Source organism: Bos grunniens, chromosome 5 (genome assembly GCF_055505025.1).
Source record: "Bos grunniens cultivar Pamir isolate PY7600 chromosome 5, Bosgru_T2T1.0, whole genome shotgun sequence".
Lineage (NCBI taxonomy): Eukaryota > Metazoa > Chordata > Mammalia > Artiodactyla > Bovidae > Bos > Bos grunniens.
In genome coordinates, this window is record NC_141169.1 from 29,820,919 (window position 1) to 29,842,586 (window position 21,668).

Here is a 21,668-nt window from a genome sequence, read left to right on the forward strand (position 1 = left end):
ACTTTAGCATCATTCCTTCCAAAGAAATCCCCCCGGCTGATCTCCTTCAGAATGGACTGGTTGGATCTCCTTGCAGTCCAAGGGACTCTCAAGAGTCTTCTCCAACACCACAGTTCATATACTAACACATATATATGGAATCTGGAAAGATGGTACTGAAGAATTTATTTTCAAGGCAGCAGTGGAGAAACAAACATAGAGAACAGACTTATGGACACAGGGAGAGGGGAGGAGAGGGTGAGATGTATGGAGAGAGTAACATGGAAACTTACATTATCATGTGTAAAATAGATAGCCAATGGTAATTCGCCATATGTCTCAGGGAACTCAAACAGGGGCTCTGTATCAACTTAGAGGGGTGGGATGGGGAGGGAGATGGGAGAGAGGTTCCAGAGGGAGGAGACATATGTACACCTATGACTGATTCATGTTGATGTTTGACACAAAACAACAAAATTCTGTAAAGCAATTATGCTTCAATTAAAAAAAAAAAAAGGCAGAGCCATTACTTTGCAAACAAAGGTCTGTATAGTCAAATCTTTGGTTTTTCCAGTAGTCATGTTCGGATGTGAGAATTGGACCAAAAAGAAGGCTGAGTGCCAAAGAACTGATGCTTTTGAATTGTGCTGGAGAAACTTTTGAGAGTCCCTTGGGCAGCACAGAGATCAAGCCAGTCAATATTAAAGGAAATTAACTCTGAATATCCGTCGGAGGAATTGATGCTGAAACTCCATAATGTCCTTTGGCCACTTGATGTGAAGAGCCCACTCACTGGAAAAGACCGTGATTCTGGGGAAGATTGAAGGCAAAAGGAGAAGGGAGTGGCAGAGGATGAGATGGTTAGATAGCATCACCAAGTCAACAGACATGTTTGAGCAAATTCCAGGAGACCGTAGAGGACAGAGGAGCCTGGTGTGCTGCAGTCTATGGGGCCGCAGAGTCTTAGCGACTGAACAATGAGTGAGTGTGTTAGTGGAATCTCATTTTTTAAAAATTAGCTCTTGGCTGCACTGGGTCTTCTTTGCTGCCTGTGGCCGTGCTCTGGTTGTGGAAAACAGGGCTACGTTTTGTTGTGGTGCGCAGGCTCTAGGTGTGTGGTCTTCAGTAGTTGTGGCAAATGGGCTTAGCTGCTCTATAGCATGTGGGATCTTCCCGACCCAGGGATCGAACCTGTGTCTCTTATGTCTCCTGCATTGACAGGTGGATTCTTTACCACTAGCACCATCTGTGAAGCCCCTAGTCCTCTGTTAGGTATGTCTTTTGCAGATATTTTCTCTCAGTCTGTAGCTTTTCTTTTCATCGTCTTTCACAGAGCAGAAACTTTTACTTTTAATGAAGTCTAATTTATCAGTTATTTCTCTCATGGATCATACTTTTGGAATTATTGCCAAACCCAAGGTCATCTAGATTTTCTCCTTTTTTTTTTTTTTAAATAGTTATTTATTTAGTTAACTGTTGCTGGGTCTTAGTTGCAGCATGTGGGTTCTAGTTCCCTGACCAGGGATTGAACCTGGGTCTCCTGAATTGGGAGCATGGGGTCCTAGCCCTTGGACCACCAGGGAAGCCCTCTTCTATGTTATCTTCTAAGAGTTTTATACTTTTGTGTTTTACATTTAGGTCTGCGGTCCATTTTTGAGGTAATTCTTGTGGAGGATACAGGTCTATATCTAGATTCACCTTTTTCTTCACGTGGATCTCCAGCTGTTCCAGCATCATTTATTAAAAACTCTGTCTTTGCTCCATTTTATTGCCTTTGCTCCTTTGCTGAAGATTAGTTGACTGTACCTATGTAAGTCTGTCTCTGGGCTCTCTGTTCTATTCGATTGACCTATCTGTCTGTCCTTTTGTGAATATCATCTTGATTACTGTAGCTCTATGGTATGTCTTTAAGTCAGGTACTGGCAGCTCTTCAACTTGGTTCTTTTCCTTCAATACTGTGTTGTCTATTCTGAGTCTTTTATCCTCTCTGTATAACCTTTAGAGTCAGTTAATATCCACAAAATAATTTGCTGAGGTTTTGATTGGGCTTGTTTTGAACCTGTAGAACAAGTTTGGAAGAAGTGCCATCCTGACAGTGTTAACTGTCTATCCATTGACATGGAATACCTGTCCATTTATTTAGTTCTTATTTGATTTCTTTTGTCAGAGTTTTGTAGTTTTGCTCATACAAATCTTGTACTTATTTTGTTAGATTTATACCTAAGTATTTCATTTTGGGGGGTGTTAATGTAAATAGTATTATATTTTTAATTTAAAATTCCAGTTATTCATTGCTGTTACATCTGAAAGCAAATGACTTTTGTATATGAATCTTGTATCCTGCATCCCTGCTGTAATCACTTATTAATTACAGGAGTTCCTTTGTAGAATCTTTTGGATTTTCTATATAGATTATCATATCATCTATGAGCAAAGAAAATTTTATTTCTTCCCTCTCAATCTGTATACCTTTTATCTCCTTTTCTTGTTTTACTGCATTAGGACTTAACAGTATGGGAATTCCCTTAACTAGTGGGAATTCCCCGGAGGTCCACGGTTAGGACTGGGTGCTTTCATGGCCGGGGCCCAGATTCAGTCCCTGGGACAGGAACTAAGATTCCACGAGCCACAGAGCATGACCAAAGGAAAAAAAAGAAGTCCACTCTTACCAGTGCTATTTAATACTGTACAAAAAATCCTAGGCAGTACAATAAAGCAAGATAAAGACATACTTTAAAGAAAGATATAAAACTGTCTCTATTCACAAATGTCACTGTCTAGATAGAAACCGCCTCCCATCCCCCAAGAAAATCTGTTTTAAAAGCTCCTAGAACTACTAACCTGTAGAAGGAAATGGCAACCCACTCCATTATTCTTGCCTGGAGAATCCCAGGGACGGGGGAGCCTGGTGGGCTGCCGTCTATGGGGTTGCACAGAGTCGGACACGACTGAAGCCACTTAGCAGCATCAGAACTACTAACGGAGAAGGCAATGGCACCCCACCCCATACTCTTGCCTGGAAGCTCCCATGGACGGAGGAGCCTGGTAGGCTGCAGTCCATGGGGTTGCGAAGAGTCGAACATGACTGAAGCAACTTAGCAGCAGCAGCAGCAGAACTACTAAGTGCATTTAGTATGATCCCACGACAAAATTTCTCTTTTCATATATTAGCCAAGAACAATTTAAACATTTAAAATACCCATAAGAAAAAGTAATTAGGTATAAATCTAACAGAATATGTACATGGTCTCTGCCAAAAAGTACAAAACAGTGAAGAAAAAAAAATCAGAAACACTAAGTGGAGATATATTGTATTTATGGATTGGATGCCTCAATATTGTTCAGTTGTCAGTACTTCACCAGTTAATCTACATATATTTTTAACAACCCCAAAGTCCTAGAAGGATCTCTTGTAGATACAAACCAGCTGATTCTAAAATTCATATAGAAGGCAAAGGAACTGGAATGGCTAAAATAATTTTTTGGGGAAAAAAAACTTGAATTCATACCACCTGATTTTAAGACTTATTATAAAGCTACAGTAATCAAGACAGTGGTTTTATTGAAAGGATAGACACATATAGACCAATGGAACATAGTCCATATCAAACCAACTCTTTGAAAATTTGTTGAAAGTCACTCAGTTGTGTCTGACTCTCTGCAACCCCATGGAGTATACAGTCCATGGGATTCTCCAGGCCAGAATACTGGAGTGGGTAGCCTTTCCCTTCTCCAGAGGATCTTCCCAACCCAGGGATCAAACCCAGGTCTCCTGCATTGCAGGCAGATTCTTTACCAGCTGAGCCACAAGGGAAGCCCTCAAAATTTGTTGAGACTTACTTTATTGCCCATATTATATGGTTCTACTTTCATAAATAATACTTATGTGTTATTTACAGTTGCATTTTCTACATCAAATTTCGTTGATTAAAAGATGTGTTTTCCACATTGAAACATCTCTGAAATCAAGTATGCATCTGGCCATCAATGGCGTGGTATAGTTAACTGGCAATGGCCTTTCCTTCTTAGTGGTACTTAATAGCTTGTCTTATAATCAGTGATGGCTTACAGATGATGAAATTCAGTATGTTAGGTCAAGTTTTTTCATTGTTCAAGTCTCTATACTGATTGCTACTACTGCTGCTAAGGCGCCTCAGTCGTGTCCGACTCTGTGCAACCCCATAGACGGCAGCCCACCAGGCTCCCCTGTCCCTGGGATTCTCCAGGCAAGAGTACTGCAGTGGGGTGCCATTGCCTTCTCCGCTATACTGATTACTTTCCTGCTTTTTGTATCAATTATGAGAAAGGTATATTAAATTCTACTAAGATTATGAATTTTTTTCTCTTATTTCTGCATTTTGCTTAACATCTTGACCCTGTATTATTAGGTGCATATAAGTTTAGATGTATTTTTATCTTCCAAGTGAGTTAAAATCTTTTTATAGTGACTATTTTGTCCCAAGCCATAGTTTTTTATGTTCAACATAAATATAGCTGTCAGCCCTGGGATTTATTTGGAAGGAATAATGCTAAAGTTGAAACTCCAGTACTTTGGCCACCTCATGCGAAGAGTTGACTCATTGGAAAAGACTCTGATGCTGGGAGAGATTGGGGGCAAGAGGAGAAGGGAACGACAGAGGATGAGATGGCTGGATAGCATCACTGACTCGATGGACGTGAGTCTGAGTGAACTCTGGGAGTTGGTGATGGACAGGGAGGCTTGGCATGCTGCGATTCATGGGGTCGCAAAGAGTTGGACACGACTGAGCGACTGATCTGATCTGATCTGCTATTTATGCTTTGTGCTTTCTTTTGGCTAATAATTGCTGTCAACCTTGCTGTATCCTTATATTTTAGGGATATAAACAACATATAGCTGAATTTTGTTTTCTAATCAAACATGGCAGTCTTTAACTAAAATGCTCAGTGCATTTACATTTATTATGATTACTAATATCCATAGATTTCTATAATTTTGGGGGGGAGGCAATTTGTCCTGCCTGTTTCTTTTGGATTAATGAGAATTTTTTTAGTGGGTATAGATTTCTAGATTTCTTAGAACATGCAAATAATGTAGTGAAAAGTAGAGCGGGTCTTCCAATGTCCTCTGTCATTTCCGCAAGGAGTCTGAGCTTGTGAAACACCATGTTTCATGTTTAATTAGCATCCTTCACTGAGCAGTTAATTCCTCAAAATTTTATTTGATTGCTTATTTATGATGGCAGTGGGTAGTGGGGAAAGAAATTATGTAACTTTTTCTTTTTAAAATTCATTGCAGGTCTGTTTTTGTTTACTGTTTTATCAACTAAGCCTAAGCTGTCTTGCACATCTTATGAATTTAAAAAAAAATTTTTTCTTGGCAAGCATTTTTTTCAGAAATGATGGTAAATTCTGAAAATTGTCAGCTGAGAAAAAAAAAATTGCTCTCATATTCAGGTTTTTTCCAAAACAAAGTTATTACTTTATCATAGCTAAAATCCTAAACTTTCTTTGGTCTGCTTGATCTTTCATTTGAGGAATTAAAGTACCATTTATAAACTTCTAAGAGATACTAGTCTGACATGTTATTTATGGGTTCATATAGTAAACATAAAAACACGGACTGGTTCCATACTGAATTCATGATAGTGGTTTCCTTCAGGGAGGGAAATTGGACTAGGGAAAGAAAGATGAGGAGTTTATCTGTGCATTTTTTCCTATTTAGAAAATGAGCTGAAGACAACAAAATGTTAACATTAATTAATTCTGAATGGTGCATGTACAAGGATTTGATATGTTAACTTGTGTAGTTTTCTATGTAATTTTTAAAGTTTGTAAAACTTCTGTGATTTTTAAAACGGAGGTTGCCATCTAGTGGACACATTTAAATAGAACTTTAAAAATCTGTGCTATTCTAGTGCACAGATTCAGTGAAGCTTTTCAGGCTTTCCAGAACATGTTAAGAAGGTACGCTCTAGATTAAGACCACAGACTTTGGAGTTGATCAAGCTGAGGTCCAAACCCTATTTACCAAGTAACCCTAGGTAGAATAACATTAGTTATAGAATCTGCCTGCAGTGCGGGAGACCAGGGTTCGATCCCTGGGTCAGGAAGATCCCCTGGAGAAGGAAATGGCAACCCCCTCATCTTCTTGCCTGGAGAATCCCATGGACAGAGGAACCTTGTGGCTCAGCTGGTAAAGAATCCATGGGTAGACGTGGCTCCGACCCCTGGGTTGGAGGGTAAAGGCTACTCACTCCAGTATTCTGGGCTGGAGAATTCCATGGACTGTACAGTCCATGGGGTTGCAGAGTCAAACACAACTGAGTGACTTTCACAGTCCGTGGGGGTCTATCACAACAATAGAGCGCTCCTTTAAACCGGGTAAGGACTGCCCTAGACCTGGGGGTGGGGGGGGGGCGGGGGTACAGAAAAGCAGAAGATGCAGGCTCCCCTTCAAGTTTAAAATAAAGGTGTGTGTTGTTGGGGGTAAGGGTATATGTGCTGTTTTATAGTGAATGGTTAGAGGTTAGGTTTAAATCCCAGATCCCTAGTTATTAATACTCATATAACCTTAGTTAGATATTAATGTCATCCTGTGAGACTGGTACTTACCTAAGTTCCATAAGAGATACAACTCTGCCTTGTCTGCCACTCTTCCTGTAATGCTTGGCATGTAAAAGGCCTTCAATAAGTATCTTCAGAATGAATGTCTACTTTAATAGTTTCTTATGCTGGTGGCTCAGACGGTAAAGTGTCTGCCTACAATGTGGGAGACCCGGGTTCAATCCTTGGGTTGGGAAGATCTCCTGGAGAAGGAAATGGCAACCCACTCCAGTATTCTTGCCTGGAGAATTGCATGGACGGAGGAGCCTGGTGGGCTACAGTCCACGGGGTCGCAAAGAGTCGGACACAACTGAGTGATTTCACACACACACACATGCATAGTAATTACTCAATAAATAGTAGATGTTAAGGAAATGGTAAAACTGTTCGTGTTATATATATAGGTAACTCAATTTTGTAATAAATGTATATTTATATGTTAAAACATATATACTTATTGAAGGCAGCAAAGTATCACATATATCCATCAATTTTGAGGAAAAGGATCTCAACCATGAAATGGCAAAGACTTGGTCTCTAATCCCTGTGTTTGCTGTAAAGAAATGTACATGAATAAAAAGGGACTGAGTTACCAGAATCCCTTAAAAAAAAAAAAGTCAAATGGCCTACATCTCCTTCAACTGACTCAAAGATTTCTGCCAAGGACTTCCCTGGTGGTCCAGTGGTTAAGATTCCACCCTTCCACTGAAGGGTCGTGGCTTTGGTCCCTAGTCAGGGAACTAATATTCCGCGTGCTATTTTGCATGCTGCATGGCATGGCCAAAAAAATATACTTCTGCGAAATACTCCCTAGAGTGGGCTTCTGAATTCTACAACCTTGATTTAAGTGTTCCTTTACTTTCTTTATAGGAAAAAGTTTTGGGGGAAAAAAGGCAGTATTTATTAAAAAATAAAAACCAAATTTGAGTAATAGTAAATAATACAATTACTGCAATTAGACTGATATACTTTGACATTTTGTTTCACTATAACCTATGACTTTTCCTTTAACTTAGTCAAATTCACTCAGTTTGTATCATTTCAGCATCTGGGAATCTGAATTGCAATTATAACTTTATAATTCCAAGGCATAATATATGTTTTAACTGGAGAAAAACACAGTAACTTTAAAATAGTAATTGCTGAATGAAAAAATAAATATGGTAAGATTTCTGAAGCTTTAACACATGTCCATTCTTCACAGAAGAGGAATAAAATTAAAGGGATTTTTTTTTTTTTTTAATCTTATATGCTCAAGGATGCATTTGTGGGCAGTAATGTTATTTCCATCAATGTAACAAACTGTAAGTGATAATTTACTTATAAATTCAATAGTAAATTGAACTAAGGAAATAATTTCATTGGTCTCTCAAACTTTTGAAATCTTAATTTCAGGCTTATAGTATAATCACCTTTAAAGTGTCATAAGCCTCATAAATTGGTATGCATTTATGGACTCCTCACTGGCTTGTCCATGCCTGTTACATACAGCTTAACTACATAATGTGAACTAGTGAGCAAGACCCTACGCCAGAGATGTGTAGGTTGTGGAGAGTTTACAGTATTTGTGTATGTCCAGTTGCTAAGAGCTAGGCTACTGGAGCCAAATGCAACATCCACCCAATAAATTAACTTTTAAAACACTCTTGATATAATCCACTGACCCCATACCCCTAATATTCTTTAGCCTGATGGGCCACTGTTTTGAGACTCAGGCTTTAGGATAGTGATAGAAGTAATTTCACTGGTGTTCAGACTTTTCTTTCTTTTCATAAACTGCTGACAAATCAACAAAAAAAAGTCCCATTTTAAAAGATCAACAAAAAGCCCCATTCTAAAAGACCCTGACCCTGTTAATGAAAAATTTTATTAGAATTAATAGATTTATCAATTAAAATTTCTACATGACAGGCCCCTTAACCATGTTCTAAACACTTGTAGAACAAAATATTTAGCTATCTTTATTATAATTGGTTCTGACTGAAGCAAAACATTTAAACATATCCCCTTCTTAAAATAGGTTGTGCAGCCCAGATTTGTAAATTTATCATTTCAAAACTAGGAATGCACTATAGTTAGTATAATTAACAAAATGGTTATCAGGAAGCTTGTCATTCATATATCAAGCAATGTATTTTATATTCAGCAAACTTAATTTTATCAAATGTCCTTTAATTTCATACACAACAATATGATACATATTGTATAAGAAGCGCACAATAGTTTTGCAGTACAATTTCAAAGTGTATACAAGTTGGAATACAGAGGTTGAACACTGGTGTGCTGACAGCATTTCTTGACTTTGGATAAACTGCATACAAAACTTACAATTCAAATATTAGCCAATCTGGAAACTTTGCTTCCCATAATATAAAAATGATACTTTGAGATGCAAAATATTTTTTACTAACAAACTATATAAACATTTAAAATAATCATTAAAAACTTAACTTTAGAATTTATAAAGATTAGCTATAAAAATATATTGGCAGTCACTTTTCTTATAAATGTACCATTCACTACATTACAAAATAGTCTCTAACATAAAATTGCCTTAGTAACTGTATTTAGAATCTGATAAACCTTACATTAAACTGATTATAAAATCCTCTTGGAAAACTTTGGTATGCATCTTCAGAAGGTTTTCAAAATACTCTATCTTAAGGGCCTGTAAACATTCCATTCTATTAAAGCACAACAGAGTAAGTAAGGTATATTCAACTGCATACAGAATATAGAATCAAAAAACAATTTATTAAATATTGGTAGAAAATCACCATTCCCAGAGTAACCAAAAAACTATTTAAAAGTATCAAACTTTTAAACAATTCTTTTTCCTTTCTGATAAAAAATGTTACAAAATCACCATACTCCATTCATGTACCTTAGATGTCTTTTAGGACAAGGCCTCAAAAATTGTTAACCTAGTCTCAAAACCCCTCCTGAGTCCAACGAACAGACTTTTAAAAACCCATTTGAGACCTGACAACGGAACAAGTATATATAATCAAGATACATAATTTATATATTTAGTTATGTATTAGCTTTTCTTTTCTATTTGCAATGTAGAATTTATTGGCAGAAACAGAACACACACACACAATTGAAGAAAGATAAATTTTAGGAAACAGAAATGCAAACCTGTAACGGTAAACTGATTTATTTGTAAAGATTTGATTTACCAAATTTCATCTTATCTACCATTTTTGGAATATTGGCAACTATTGTTATTTAGAAAATTTGAATTGGTGAAAGTTCATTTCAAATGTTTCTTGAGTATGTTTAATTTTTACAGAGCTTCCAGTTGTGCCAGTAACTTCCTTGAAGGTCTTTTTCCACTTTATCCTCTGTCACCAGATCTCTCATGTAAGGTATTTCTCTTTGAGTTGTAAAAACCTAAATAAAAAGCTTCATTTTTGACCTTTTAATTCATAAAACTCCACTAAAAAGAAATCCATCTAATTTTTAGGCAAGTCCACAAAAATATTTTCTTTCTTAAGAATCAAACACTTTTATTAGAATAAAGATCCTTCAAAGTTTTTAACTCTTCTATTAGAGTTTTGTTTTGATTTTCCAGAACTGCGACTCGATTTTCCAGGCATTTCACATATTCTTTCTTCTTTCTGCGACATTCTCGAGCAGCTTCTCTAAATATAAGCATTAAAAACCAATGTTAGAAAAAAGTTCAAATTCTTTAAATGGTAAACGTGTGCTGTGTGTGTGCTAAATTGCTTCAGTAGTGTCTGACTCTGCCACTCTATGAAGTGCAGCCCGCCAGGCTCCTCTGTCCATGGAATTCTCCAGGCAAGATTATTGGAGTGGACTGCCATTCCCTTCTCCATGGGATCTTCCTGACCCAGGAATCGACCCGGCACGTATTATGTCTATTACATCTAACCTGCATTGGTAGGCAGCTCCTTTACCACTTGCACCACCTGGGAAGCCCAGGTGAAAAAAGTTAGAAAAAAGTTCACATTCTTTAAATGGTAAATGCACTTCAGTAATTTTCCCTGGTCATCCTTTTTTTCCCCTCATTAAAACAAAATTAGGGTATCATCTATATACAGTGAGTGCAGAATTCAATTTGCTATGGCAAATGCATGCATGTACCTATATAACCCACACATCCATCGAGTCAGACATGTTTACTGCCCCAGAAGTCCCCTCTTATCACCGGAGATGAAGTTTTTCCTATTCTGTAACAGAATTTCCTTCAGACAACAGTTATCCAGAATGCACTCTTGTGTCTGGTCTCCTGTCACTCAGTGTATTTTTGAGGTTTATCCATACTCCACTGTATGGATATCATTACAATTTGTTTATCCATTCTGTTGAGCCATTTACTAGTTTTAGCTGCTACGCATGTCCTTGTGCCAGTCTCTGAGAACATATGTCCCATTTCTCTTGGATGAACACCAAGAAGTGAAATGTGTGGGTCCTCTGGTTAACTTTGGACATATAAATCCTCTAAACTCCAATTTTTAATTATAAACAATGTTTTGATACTCAGTTTTGTACATGTCCTGTTAGAATATTTCTGTGGATTTTCATTGAAGTTTTATATACATATACAACAAGTAAAAAAGTATTTTGAATTTTTTTTTGAACTAAAAACTGAAGATATTATTATCTGCAACTTGCTTTTTTTGACACATACTATTTTAATGATGTCTCTATATTGGTACACAGTTCTTTGTCATGCAGGCATTTCATTGTTAATTTCACTTCCCTAACTACTAGTGAAACGGAACATTTTCAAAAGTTTAACAGTCTCCTCTGGGTCTGCTCTTATTTATTTGCCTGTTCATTCATACTTTTTGCCTATTTTACATTTAGAAATTACTATAAAGACACACAACCTAAGAACTCTCAATGAATTATACATACTAACCCATTATCTGTTTCTATATAATTTTCTAATCTACCACTTGATTTCTGATATTTTTATTTCTTATATGATAAATTCTCTTTTTTAGTCTTTTTCTTGGCTTAGATTAAAAACTACCATGCACTATATATTCCTAAATTTTATTTTCAAGAGTTTATTGCTTAATTTTCAGAGTTTGCTTTAATCCATCTGTAATTACTTCTGTATGTGGTATTAAATAGGAGTCCAATTTAATTTTCTTCTGGATGTGGAGTTGTGTATCATTTCAAAAACATATTCAACTTTTTTTCAGTTGGGTTGTACTTATTAATTCAGATGATCTTTATATTTTTTCAAAGAAATCTTTTTTTGGGGGGGCAGATATGTTGCTAATATCTCCTATAGGTTTGAAGCTTATATTTTCACTTTCTTTTAATAAGTTACTGATTTTAATGAAGATTCATCAATCTTTCATGTTAATTTTTTATGTGTGTGTTATTTTAAGGAATCTTGCCTACACTTGAAACTATGAGATTATATATTTTCAACCTAAAAGTTCTTTAAAATTTCACCTTTCACATACTCTTTAATTCATCTGCTATGGTGTGAGGAAGAAATTTGAAAATTTTTCACATAAAGTAACTATCCTAGCATCATTTATTGGAGTCCCTCCTTCCCCCAATAATCTGCCCTACCAAGGTTTCATGTATTCACAGATGTGTTTCTGAGCTCTCTACTCTATTTCACTAGTGATTTTGTTTACCTCGATGCCAGTATCACATTATTTTAATTCACGGTTTAAACAAGATTTGATTATCTCCTCATCTTATTCTTGTCTGGAATATTTTGGCTGCTCTTGACCCTTTTTTTTACTCTTCTATAAATTTTAATATCAACTTGTCAAGTTCTTCAAACAACCTGTTTGGGTTTTGATTGGAACTGCATTGAATCTATGGATCAATTGGGGGGAAAAATAGTCATCTTTATAATACTGAGTTTCTGTATCTGTGGACATTGTATATTTCTCCATTTATTTATTAGATCTTCTTTAATGTCTCTAAAAAACAATATTTTCCATAAGTGTCCTGGACATCTTTTGTTAGATTTATTCTCATATATTTCATTTATTGATAATATAAGTATCTTTTAAATAACTATTTACCAAACTCTTTATTGCTGATGTGAAGACGACAGTTGATCTTTGAAACTGATTTTATATCTAGTAACCTTATAAATTCATTACTTACAGTAATCCTTCTCTAAATCAAAAATTTTTTTTTTAAATCAGGCAATCATACAAAAAATAGTAACAGCTTTTATTTTCTTCATTTAAATCCTTGTAATATCCCCTCTTTTTTCCTGATTTACTAAACTGGCAAGGATTTCTAGTATAGTGTTGAAGAGAACTGGTTCTTTTTCATTTCTAGAGAGTTTGCAGATTATTCTCCTGAATATTCTAAGCAAATGAATGTATCTTTGTTAAAATTAGCAGTTTTACTTTTCTTCTCCAATTTTTATCATTTTTATAGTCTCTTGATCTTTGATGATTTTCAATGACATCCTTTTCTAAATATGAAAAACATGCTTCTTTCCATCTCTCTTATTAGATAACTGAAGACTTCACAACACTCATTCTGTTGTCTGCTCTTTCTGCTGACTCTTGCTTCTAAAAGGCTGTGTGGTATTATTCCTCAAGACTCTGGACCCTAAAACCTGGACCCATGAATTTAAATCCTGCCTCTTATCACTTACTGGGCAGTGTAACCTTGGTCAAGTAACTAGACTTCTCTAGGCCTCAGTTTCCTCAAGAAAATGGAAATAATTTTTTGTGAAAATGGTCTAAGGGCTTGGCATATATAACGGAGGCCTAATTCTTCGGGTATTCTGATTTTTCAACTTATATTTGTTAGAATTCAATGTGTAGGAATTCTTTAGAGCCTGTGTTGAGGTTGCTCTCTCCAAGCAACCGGGGGCCCTATGAACCCTCACCCGTTATTTCTCTATTTTTTTGGACTGCACTGGACCTCTGTTGCTGTGCGCGGGGCTATTCTCTAGTTGTGGCACGTGGGCTTCTCACTGTGGCGGTTTCTCTTGTTGCAGAAGACAGCTATAGGGCGCACAGGCTTAGTGGCATATGGATCTTAGTTCCTGGACCAGGGGACTGAATCAGTGTCCCCTGCAGTGGCAGGCAGATTCTTAGCCACCAGACTATCAGGGAAGTCCCAATACCCATTTTTTAAGTTACAATTCTCAGCTTATGGGTGTAGATCTTCTTGGGTCTTGACCTCAAGGAAGAAAATCTTTGGTCCAGTTCTCCAAGCTGGAGTCCCTACGCTCTGTCCCTGGTCCCCTCTGCATACGAAAGCTATGCCAATTACAAAGATCTGAACTTATCCCCAGGAATATACAGCAGCTGCTTCAGTGCTTATTAACATCATGGTCCTGTGCTTCTGGTTCATTTCTAACCTCAACAGATCTCTTTCTGCATGCTCATCCAATCATGTAGAAGAATGGTTTTTATATTTCATCAAGCTTTTAAAAATATTATGCAGTTGAAGTTACATTGTCAGAAAGAGAAGTCTCACTCTAGTAATTTTTAACAAGTCTTCTGGGTTTCCTAGGTACACAATCATATCATCAGCAAAGAAATAGGATTCTTTTCTAATATTTACATGACTTATTTCATTTACTTGTCTTACTGTATTTGTTGGAACCTCCAAAACAACAGATGGTCTCTGCCTTGTTTCCAATTTTATTTACAGTGATAATTGCTCCCTTTTATTTTTAGTAAAACATTTTATCTTGAAGTAACTAAGTGTATCCATCTGCTCCTTTATGGTAATTTTTATTGCTCTAGAAAATTATCCTTTTATTCTGATTTTCTTACTCAAGAGGATCTGAAAATAGAACTTTATTAAAATTTTAAAAATTTGTTGTAATCTGTAGCTATTTACCCTTTTTTGTTTCTAATATAGTTTATTGGTATCTTTTTTCTTCTCCCCTGAACACACTGCAAAAAGCTATCCATTAGATTATTTTTCTCAAAGAATTAGTTTTAATACCAGATGTACATGAGATGCAAACAGCGTTGTTTAAAATATATAGTAAATGAAAGGTAATGTTTCTGGGGGTTAAATGACTACTACATTTTCACGATCAAAATTCATTTTTAAGAACTATTCTGTATCCATAAGTATACTAGGTATTACGGCAGAAACCTAGTAATTCTTCCCTATTCTTACTCTAGTCAACAAACAGCAAGCAGCAAATTATTATTTTCACTTAACTTTGTCAACCCAACAAGAACAATACTGTTTAAGAAGTTTTTCTTAAGAGTGCTATTTGAAGAACCCAACAGAAATGGAAGAGCTCTAGGTCACATATTAATAAGAGACTGTGCAAAGGGACTCACTGAGCTGCTAGAGACATACAAGACAGATTAACAATTAAAATAGAACTGATACAAACTCTTCTCATTTCTAACATATAATCTCAGTTAAAATCTTTCTGAGATTTATAAACACGCATCACCCATTCTGATAGTATAATTTTACTACTTACCTGTTTTTCATCAACCTTATTTCTCTTTTCAGTTGGGGGTCATCTGTCTTGGATGTCTGAGATGTAAGGGTCACGGGAGATGTCATCACCACGGTCTGTGGTAGTGAAGTAGCTGAAGGTGTAGTACGGATCTGATATGTCTGCATATCTCCTGACGCAGCTGTGTGGTCCAAAGAATGAGTTAAAATTCATACGTATCTTTCAAAGTACTCTGGATGCTTTCCATAGATACTTAAGCATACTTACTTTGTACAACAACCTGGTTGCTGGGCACAAGTATTTGTTGTCCATCAGAAGTCTGTGCGTACTGGAGAATTGTTGTACCTTGCTGAGTACTGCCTGAATTTGTCATGGTTAATGTCTGAAGGCCCTGTACTCCATCTGTGCCTGGACTGGCCAGCTGTAAGGCTCCATTTGGGGCAATGGCAACTTTAACCAAAGAGAAAACATAGCTAATGTAAGGCTATACAACATACTTACTACAAAGGACTGGTAAACAAAACAATCGCTTTTTATTAAAACAGGTTTAAATGCAATTTCACTTGATGACTGTTGGTTACTTTTGTTGAGTTCCATGTAAAAGAAGGAAAATTTGGCATTTCTTGATAAAATTTTGTATTTCAGATAAAAGTTTGCACTAATCTTAAATTTAGTCTTAAATTATACAATAACTGGTCATTTTGGGCTCTATGGAGCACTACATGCTAATTGTTAATGTTGTCACAGCAGTTCTGGGGCATGAGAAGGGGATACCACTGACAACTAACTTTTAAAGCAAAAGTAAGTAGAAGGAAAGAGTAACACAGTCTGTAATTTTTATTTAAAAGCATTAGAAAGATTTTATCTTAAAATTTTTTGACTAGGTAAGTGTGCCTATGGAATTCAGAAAGGATAAAAGGTTACGTAATGAAAAAATAAATCTTCATAGGCTTTCTCAGCTCCACTCTCCAGTGGTGACACTGTTTCTAGTTATCCTCAGCCTTTCCCTACTGCCACACACAAATACTCCCACATAATTTATAAAATGACTTCAGAAGAAAAGACATTAAAGTTTTTCAGATGTAGAGATTTGTTTTAAATTTACAGTAGCACTTACTTTCATCTCTTTCCCTGTAACAGACACTACGTACACACATGCTGCTGCTGCTGCTGCTAAGTCGCTTCAGTCCTGTCCGACTCTGTGCGACCCCATAGACGGCAGCCCACCAGGCTCCCCGTCCCTGGGATTCTCCAGGCAAGAACACTGGAGTGGGTTGCATTTCCTTCTCCAACGCATGAAGGTGAAAAGTGAAAGTGAAGTAGCTCAGTCCTGTCCGACTCTTCGTGACCCCATTGACTGCAACCTACTGGGCTCCTCTGTCCACGCGATTTTCCAGGCAAGAGTACTGGAGTGGGGTGCCATCACCTTCTCCGACATACATACATAAATATATATAAAAAGGAAAAGTCTGGCCTTCCCTGGTGGTCCAGTGGTTAAGAATCTGCCTTGCAAGGCAGGGGACACAGGTTCGATCCCTGGTCTGGGAAGATCCCACAAGCCACAGGGCAACTGCGCCGGCCTGCCCCAGAGCCCATGCTCCATAATAAGAGAAGCTGCCACAGTCAGAAGACTATGCACTACAACCAGAGGGCAGCCCCTGCTTTCCACAGCTAGAGAAAGGCTGCACGCAGCAATGAAGACCCAGTGAGCCGATAAATAAAAAATAAAATATATTAAAAAAAAAAGTAAAAGGCCCATTATCCCTATTGATTCCACTTGCCATTTCCTACCACCCTCTTGAGGTAACCATTATTTTTGGTGCACATCCTTCCTGGCATCTCCCTATGCTCATATAGACTGATATATAATATCAAAATACAGAGACTTCCCTGACGGTCCAGTGGTTAAGAACTGCCTTGCAATGCAGCGGACAGAGGTACCCTGCATTCGTTCATCCCCTCTCGGGGAACTAGGATCCCACATGCTGCAGAACAACCAGGCCTGTGTGCTGCAACGACTGAGCCCGTGGCCACAACTAGGGAGTCCGTGCACCACAACTAAGACCCGATGCATTTATCTATTCACACACATTATAGATACACGTCCTCTGATTTATGCAAATGTATACATTAATACAGAAGTGTTTTCATTTTTGCAATATATCTTCCTGTACTTGATTAACATATGTATTTACCTGGTTGAATTTACTCTCTATCTGTACTATTCAGTATAGTGGCCATGGGCCACATATGGCTATTTAAATTAATTAAAATAAAAAATTCAGTTCCTCAGTCTCACCAGGTGCTCAGTAGTCACACAGCTTAGGAGCTACTGTACTGAACAATGCAGATATAGAACATCTGCATCACCAAGGAAGTTCTGCTGCATCAAACTGCCCTTAATACAACATGTACTGTTCTGTACTTGGATTGTAACATATGAAATACTGGCCTAAGTTTCTATATAGTTTTCATAATAGTAAACCATGTATCATAACTTTTGCTAATACGCTGTCGTAAATATTTTTGGAAATAATAATACATGTATGATTAAAAAAATTCAGTTTTGTTTAAAATGAAAAGTGAACCTCCCAACTGCTTCTAAGCTCTGCTCCTAAGTTTCCTTCCTTGCAACCACTTTTCCCAGTTTGTGTTCTCAAAAATATTCTATATATATTCTTAAACTACATGTTCATAACACATTTTACTGAAAGCCTACTACGTGCCAGACCCAATATGCCAAGGTTATAGCTGTGAACAAGACAAAGTTCTCTCCCTCAAGGAACTATATTCATAAATCAAATAAGCTAATCTATAATTATATATATTCTATAATTAAACAAATATACTTTAAAGCATTTACATGTAATTATATTGGAAAAGTACCTAAGAAAATAAAGGGTGGAGCAATATATTTTAGCCACAGTGGTCTCTCTGAGGAGGTGACACTTAAGCAGAGCAAGAGTGAGGATGTAAGCCATGTGAGGATCTGGGTCAAGAACGTGCAGGTGGTAGGGATGACACCTCCAAAGATCCTGAGGCAGAAATGAGCTTCATGTGTTTAAGCAGCAGCAAGAAAGTCTGTGTGACCAAATGGCATCAAGTGGCAGGAGATGAGACCAGAGTAGGCAAAGCCAGATCCTGAATGCAGGACGTGTAGGACTTATTCTAAATGTGTCAGAAAGCCACTGGAAGATTTTGAGCTAAAGTGGTGTAATCTAATAGACATTTAAAAGAAACTGCTTTGGCTGCAATATTGAAAACTATCAGAGCAAGAATGGGAAGCAAGATAATCGGATACTGCAGTAGTTCAGATGACAGTAGAGATGGTGAGAGGTGGTTAGAATAGGACAGCTGTTTTGTGGCAAGAGCCAATTAGACTTAAAGAACAGGGCTTATGAGAGAAGGGAGAGGTTATTTACAAATGGGACAACGCAAATGAATTTCTTGGGGGTGATGAAGTATCTTGATTGTGGTGGTGCTTAGGCAACTCCATCTGTCAAAACTCACAGACTTACCCCCAAAATAAGTATGTAAGCTATGTATCACTAGCAAGCTGTGTGACTTTAGGGATAGTAATTGTCTAACTCTCTAACCTCAGTTCCCTCATAAATTGGTAACCGCCCACCTTACAAAATTGTTGTAGGGAATAAATGAGATAATGCTAAAAAAGAACTCTGCATTATTTCTGGCTCAAAATGTTACTTATTATCCTTTAATACTCATCACTATTAAAGCATGACAGTCTATACCAGCTTCTTCACCCAGGAAGGTTATTTTCTGTGTCTGTCAGGTGGGGAATGCCTCCGGTACGTACTGTACTGTCCGGTGCTGGTCTGATAGATGGGAGTTGGAACAGACATAGAAGTGACAGCAGAGACTCCAGGGTTTTCTCCGTCTCCTTTTCTGCCCCGTATATCTTCAGAAGATAGGTCTTTCAAAATCTTTCTGTGAAAAATAGAACTCTATTATTAATGTTGGTAATGAGGACAACTTTACAAAAAGAAATTACTAAACCTCTTTCAATTTCAGGTTAAAAATACAGTGATCTAGGAGACACCTAGAGTTGGACATGACTGAAGCGACTTAGCAGCAGCAGTAAACACCTAAACTGTGGTGTCAAGGAATCATTTGTTTAGCACATACTATTTTTTTTATCTCAAGCTAGGGATAGTGAAAGACAAGGAAGCCTGGTGTGTGCTGCAGTTCATGGGGCTGCAAAGAAGCAAACATGACTTAGTGACTAAACAACAAGACGTTGTTTAGCAGGCTGGTTACATTTTAGTTTATGATGACCTGAAAAGAGACAATGAACAAATACCCACAGAGTGCCTTTTCAAAAACAAGGCCCTTGCAGAGGTAGAAAAGGTCTCTTTATAGGAGAGGTGGCTCCACTGTGAGTACAAGGTGCTATTCATTTTCTAAACAGTGTCAGTTACCTTTATTTAAAAAGATCAAATTGGGGACTTTCCTGGCGGCCCAATGGTCAAGAACCCACACTTCCACTGCAGAGGGCACGGGTTTGATTCCTGGTCTGGGAACTAAGATCCTACATGCTGCATGGTGCAGTGATCAATCAATAGATTAAACTTATTTTTTCAACTTTCAACTCTATAAAGGAAGAGAAACCTATAGTTCTCAGAAAGAAACAAGAAGATTAAAAATACTACTCTAAGACTGGTGGTTGCCAAGGTGGAAGGGGATGAACTGGGAGTTTGGGGTTAGTGAATTCAAACTGGTAATATTTAGAATGGATAAACAATACCCTACTGCATAGGGCACTACAGTCGATATCTGGTGATAAACCATGTGTAAAAAAATGTATATATGTGTGTATAAATTAGGGGGATAGAGTCCATTTTCCTAACTTTGATGGAAATTATAAAAAAAATACTATAAAAACAGAGTACCTTGTGATAAATAAAATTCATTATTTTAACAAGAAGTATACTTGACTCCACAAAAATAAGGCAAAAATAAGGCAAAAATAAGGGAATGGAAAAAGATGCCTTGCTGAAAAGAAAGGTCTTCCAAAACACAGCTGGGGATGGAAGGAGCATTATTTGTTTCTGAGAAGAAAAGAAAAAAGAAATTTTTACTCAAGAATTCCACGTTTGTTGGAGAAAAATTAGAAAACCTTAACTACTTGTGCAAAAACAGTAACAAAAAAGAATCACAAAGAAAAACAAAATAACCCTTAGCATTAAAAGAGATCTTTCATGTTACCTATGCTAAAATTCCAGTCCATTCAGGAATTCTCTAACATTACTAACAGCTTCTATTTATAAGAATAAGGCATCCACAATTTCACAAAGCAAACTATTCAATTATTGGATGGCTAGAGCTCATCCTTGTTTAGATTCAAAGCTAATTCCACCCAGTGAAACCAGAGAAAGTTAAACTTTATACCCTAATCCTATATCCATGCCCTAGCTTTGCAGTATCTGACAACTGCTTCAGGTGTTCTTCATTGGCGGCCAGATAACTTCAGATCCTTCAGATGTTCTCTTATCACATGTTGAAGATCCTTTCCCAGCTTGGTCCCCTTAACCTGGACAGTGTTCCCAGCAAGAACTACAAGTGTAGAGTACACTACCAGAAGTTCCACAGTGGAGAACAAAGGACGTGGCGGTCCTGTGAACTCTGTGTTAGCCATCTGCAGAACTGCCACTGTGCTTCCCAAACCTGCTATGTACCAGAATCATCTGGAGAGGTTTATTGAATCCAGACTCCCAAATGGCGCCTCTGATGATTTGAGTGAGCTGGTCAGGACAGAGCTCGAGAATACATTTAACAAACTGCCTGCATGGTCCTAAGCAGCCAACCTTGCCTGAAGAGGTGGAATGCTGTGCCCATTTCTTTTTCAGTTTTAAGTTACGAAAGATTTTGAGCACAGAAAGTACAGAAGGGCTTCCCTGGTGGCTCAGTGGTAAAGAATCTGCTGGCCAATGCAGGAGCCACTGTTCAATCCCTGGTTCCTTGAAGATCCCACACGCTGTGCAGCAATTAAGTCTGTGCCACAACTACTAAGCCTGTGCTCTAGAGCCAGAGAACTACAACTCCTGAGCGCGTGCACCCTACAGCCCGTGCTCAGCAATGAGAGAAGCCACCACAATGAGAAGCCTGCATGCCACAGCTAGAGAGTAGCTCAAGAGCAGCTCACCTCAACGAGAGAAAAGTTGTGCAAGACCCAGCTCAGCAAAAAAAAAGGATAGAAGGTAAAACACCTATGTACCATATACCAGGAATCAACTGATTGCCATTTTGCCATGTTTGCTTCAGATACCTCATTTTAACAGGAATTAAGTTACATATACACCAAAATGTCACCACCAATTCCTTTCCCTTTTCCCTCTCAATGAGTGCCATTATCTAAATTGTTATTTATCATTCCCGCATATATTACTTTATTTTTACTATATTTTGAGATACTATTTGCCATTGTCTTACATTCTTCCTCATCCTCCTTATTCAACCTTGGAGCATCTTAAAGAGCCGTCTTTTGGACTTCTCCATCTACATTCTTTCCAATGAGCTCATCTGTCCCAAAGGCTTGAATACCTTGTGTACACTGATGACCCCTCAAAATGGTATTTTCTCAGCTTCTCTCCTGAACTCGAAACTCACATATCCAATTGTCTATTGAATGCTTCCATTCAATAGGCACCTCAAACTTAATACCTCCAAATCTAGTATC

General features: G+C 37.5%; 2 protein-coding genes across 15 annotated transcripts in view; one reads left to right on the plus strand and one right to left on the minus strand.

Annotated features, from left to right (window-relative positions):
* LOC147371610 (uncharacterized) overlaps positions 1-16,717 on the plus strand; it is a 130,702-nt gene extending 113,985 nt beyond the window's left edge. For 2 of the 3 annotated variants that reach the window (XR_015163657.1, XM_086399479.1), the window contains one exon: positions 16,112-16,717. Coding sequence is in view for 1 of the 3 variants with exons in the window: in XM_086399483.1 (XP_086255609.1) it covers positions 16,112-16,148 (37 nt within the window). In the remaining 2 variants the exon portion in view is untranslated. The remainder of the gene's footprint in view (positions 1-16,111) is intronic. The other variant, XM_086399483.1, reaches the window with a different exon arrangement.
* Positions 8,716-21,668, minus strand: part of ATF1 (activating transcription factor 1) — a 65,787-nt gene continuing 52,834 nt past the window's right edge. For 10 of the 12 annotated variants that reach the window (XM_086399471.1, XM_086399475.1, XM_086399473.1 and 7 more), the window contains 4 exons: positions 18,789-18,919; positions 15,239-15,421; positions 14,993-15,152; positions 8,716-10,211 (listed from right to left, as the gene is read on the minus strand). In XM_086399471.1, coding sequence (XP_086255597.1) covers positions 10,067-10,211; positions 14,993-15,152; positions 15,239-15,421; positions 18,789-18,919 — 619 coding nt within the window. In that variant the 3' untranslated portion in view covers positions 8,716-10,066. The remainder of the gene's footprint in view (positions 10,212-14,992; positions 15,153-15,238; positions 15,422-18,788; positions 18,920-21,668) is intronic. The other 2 variants (XR_015163656.1, XM_086399476.1) reach the window with 1 other exon arrangement.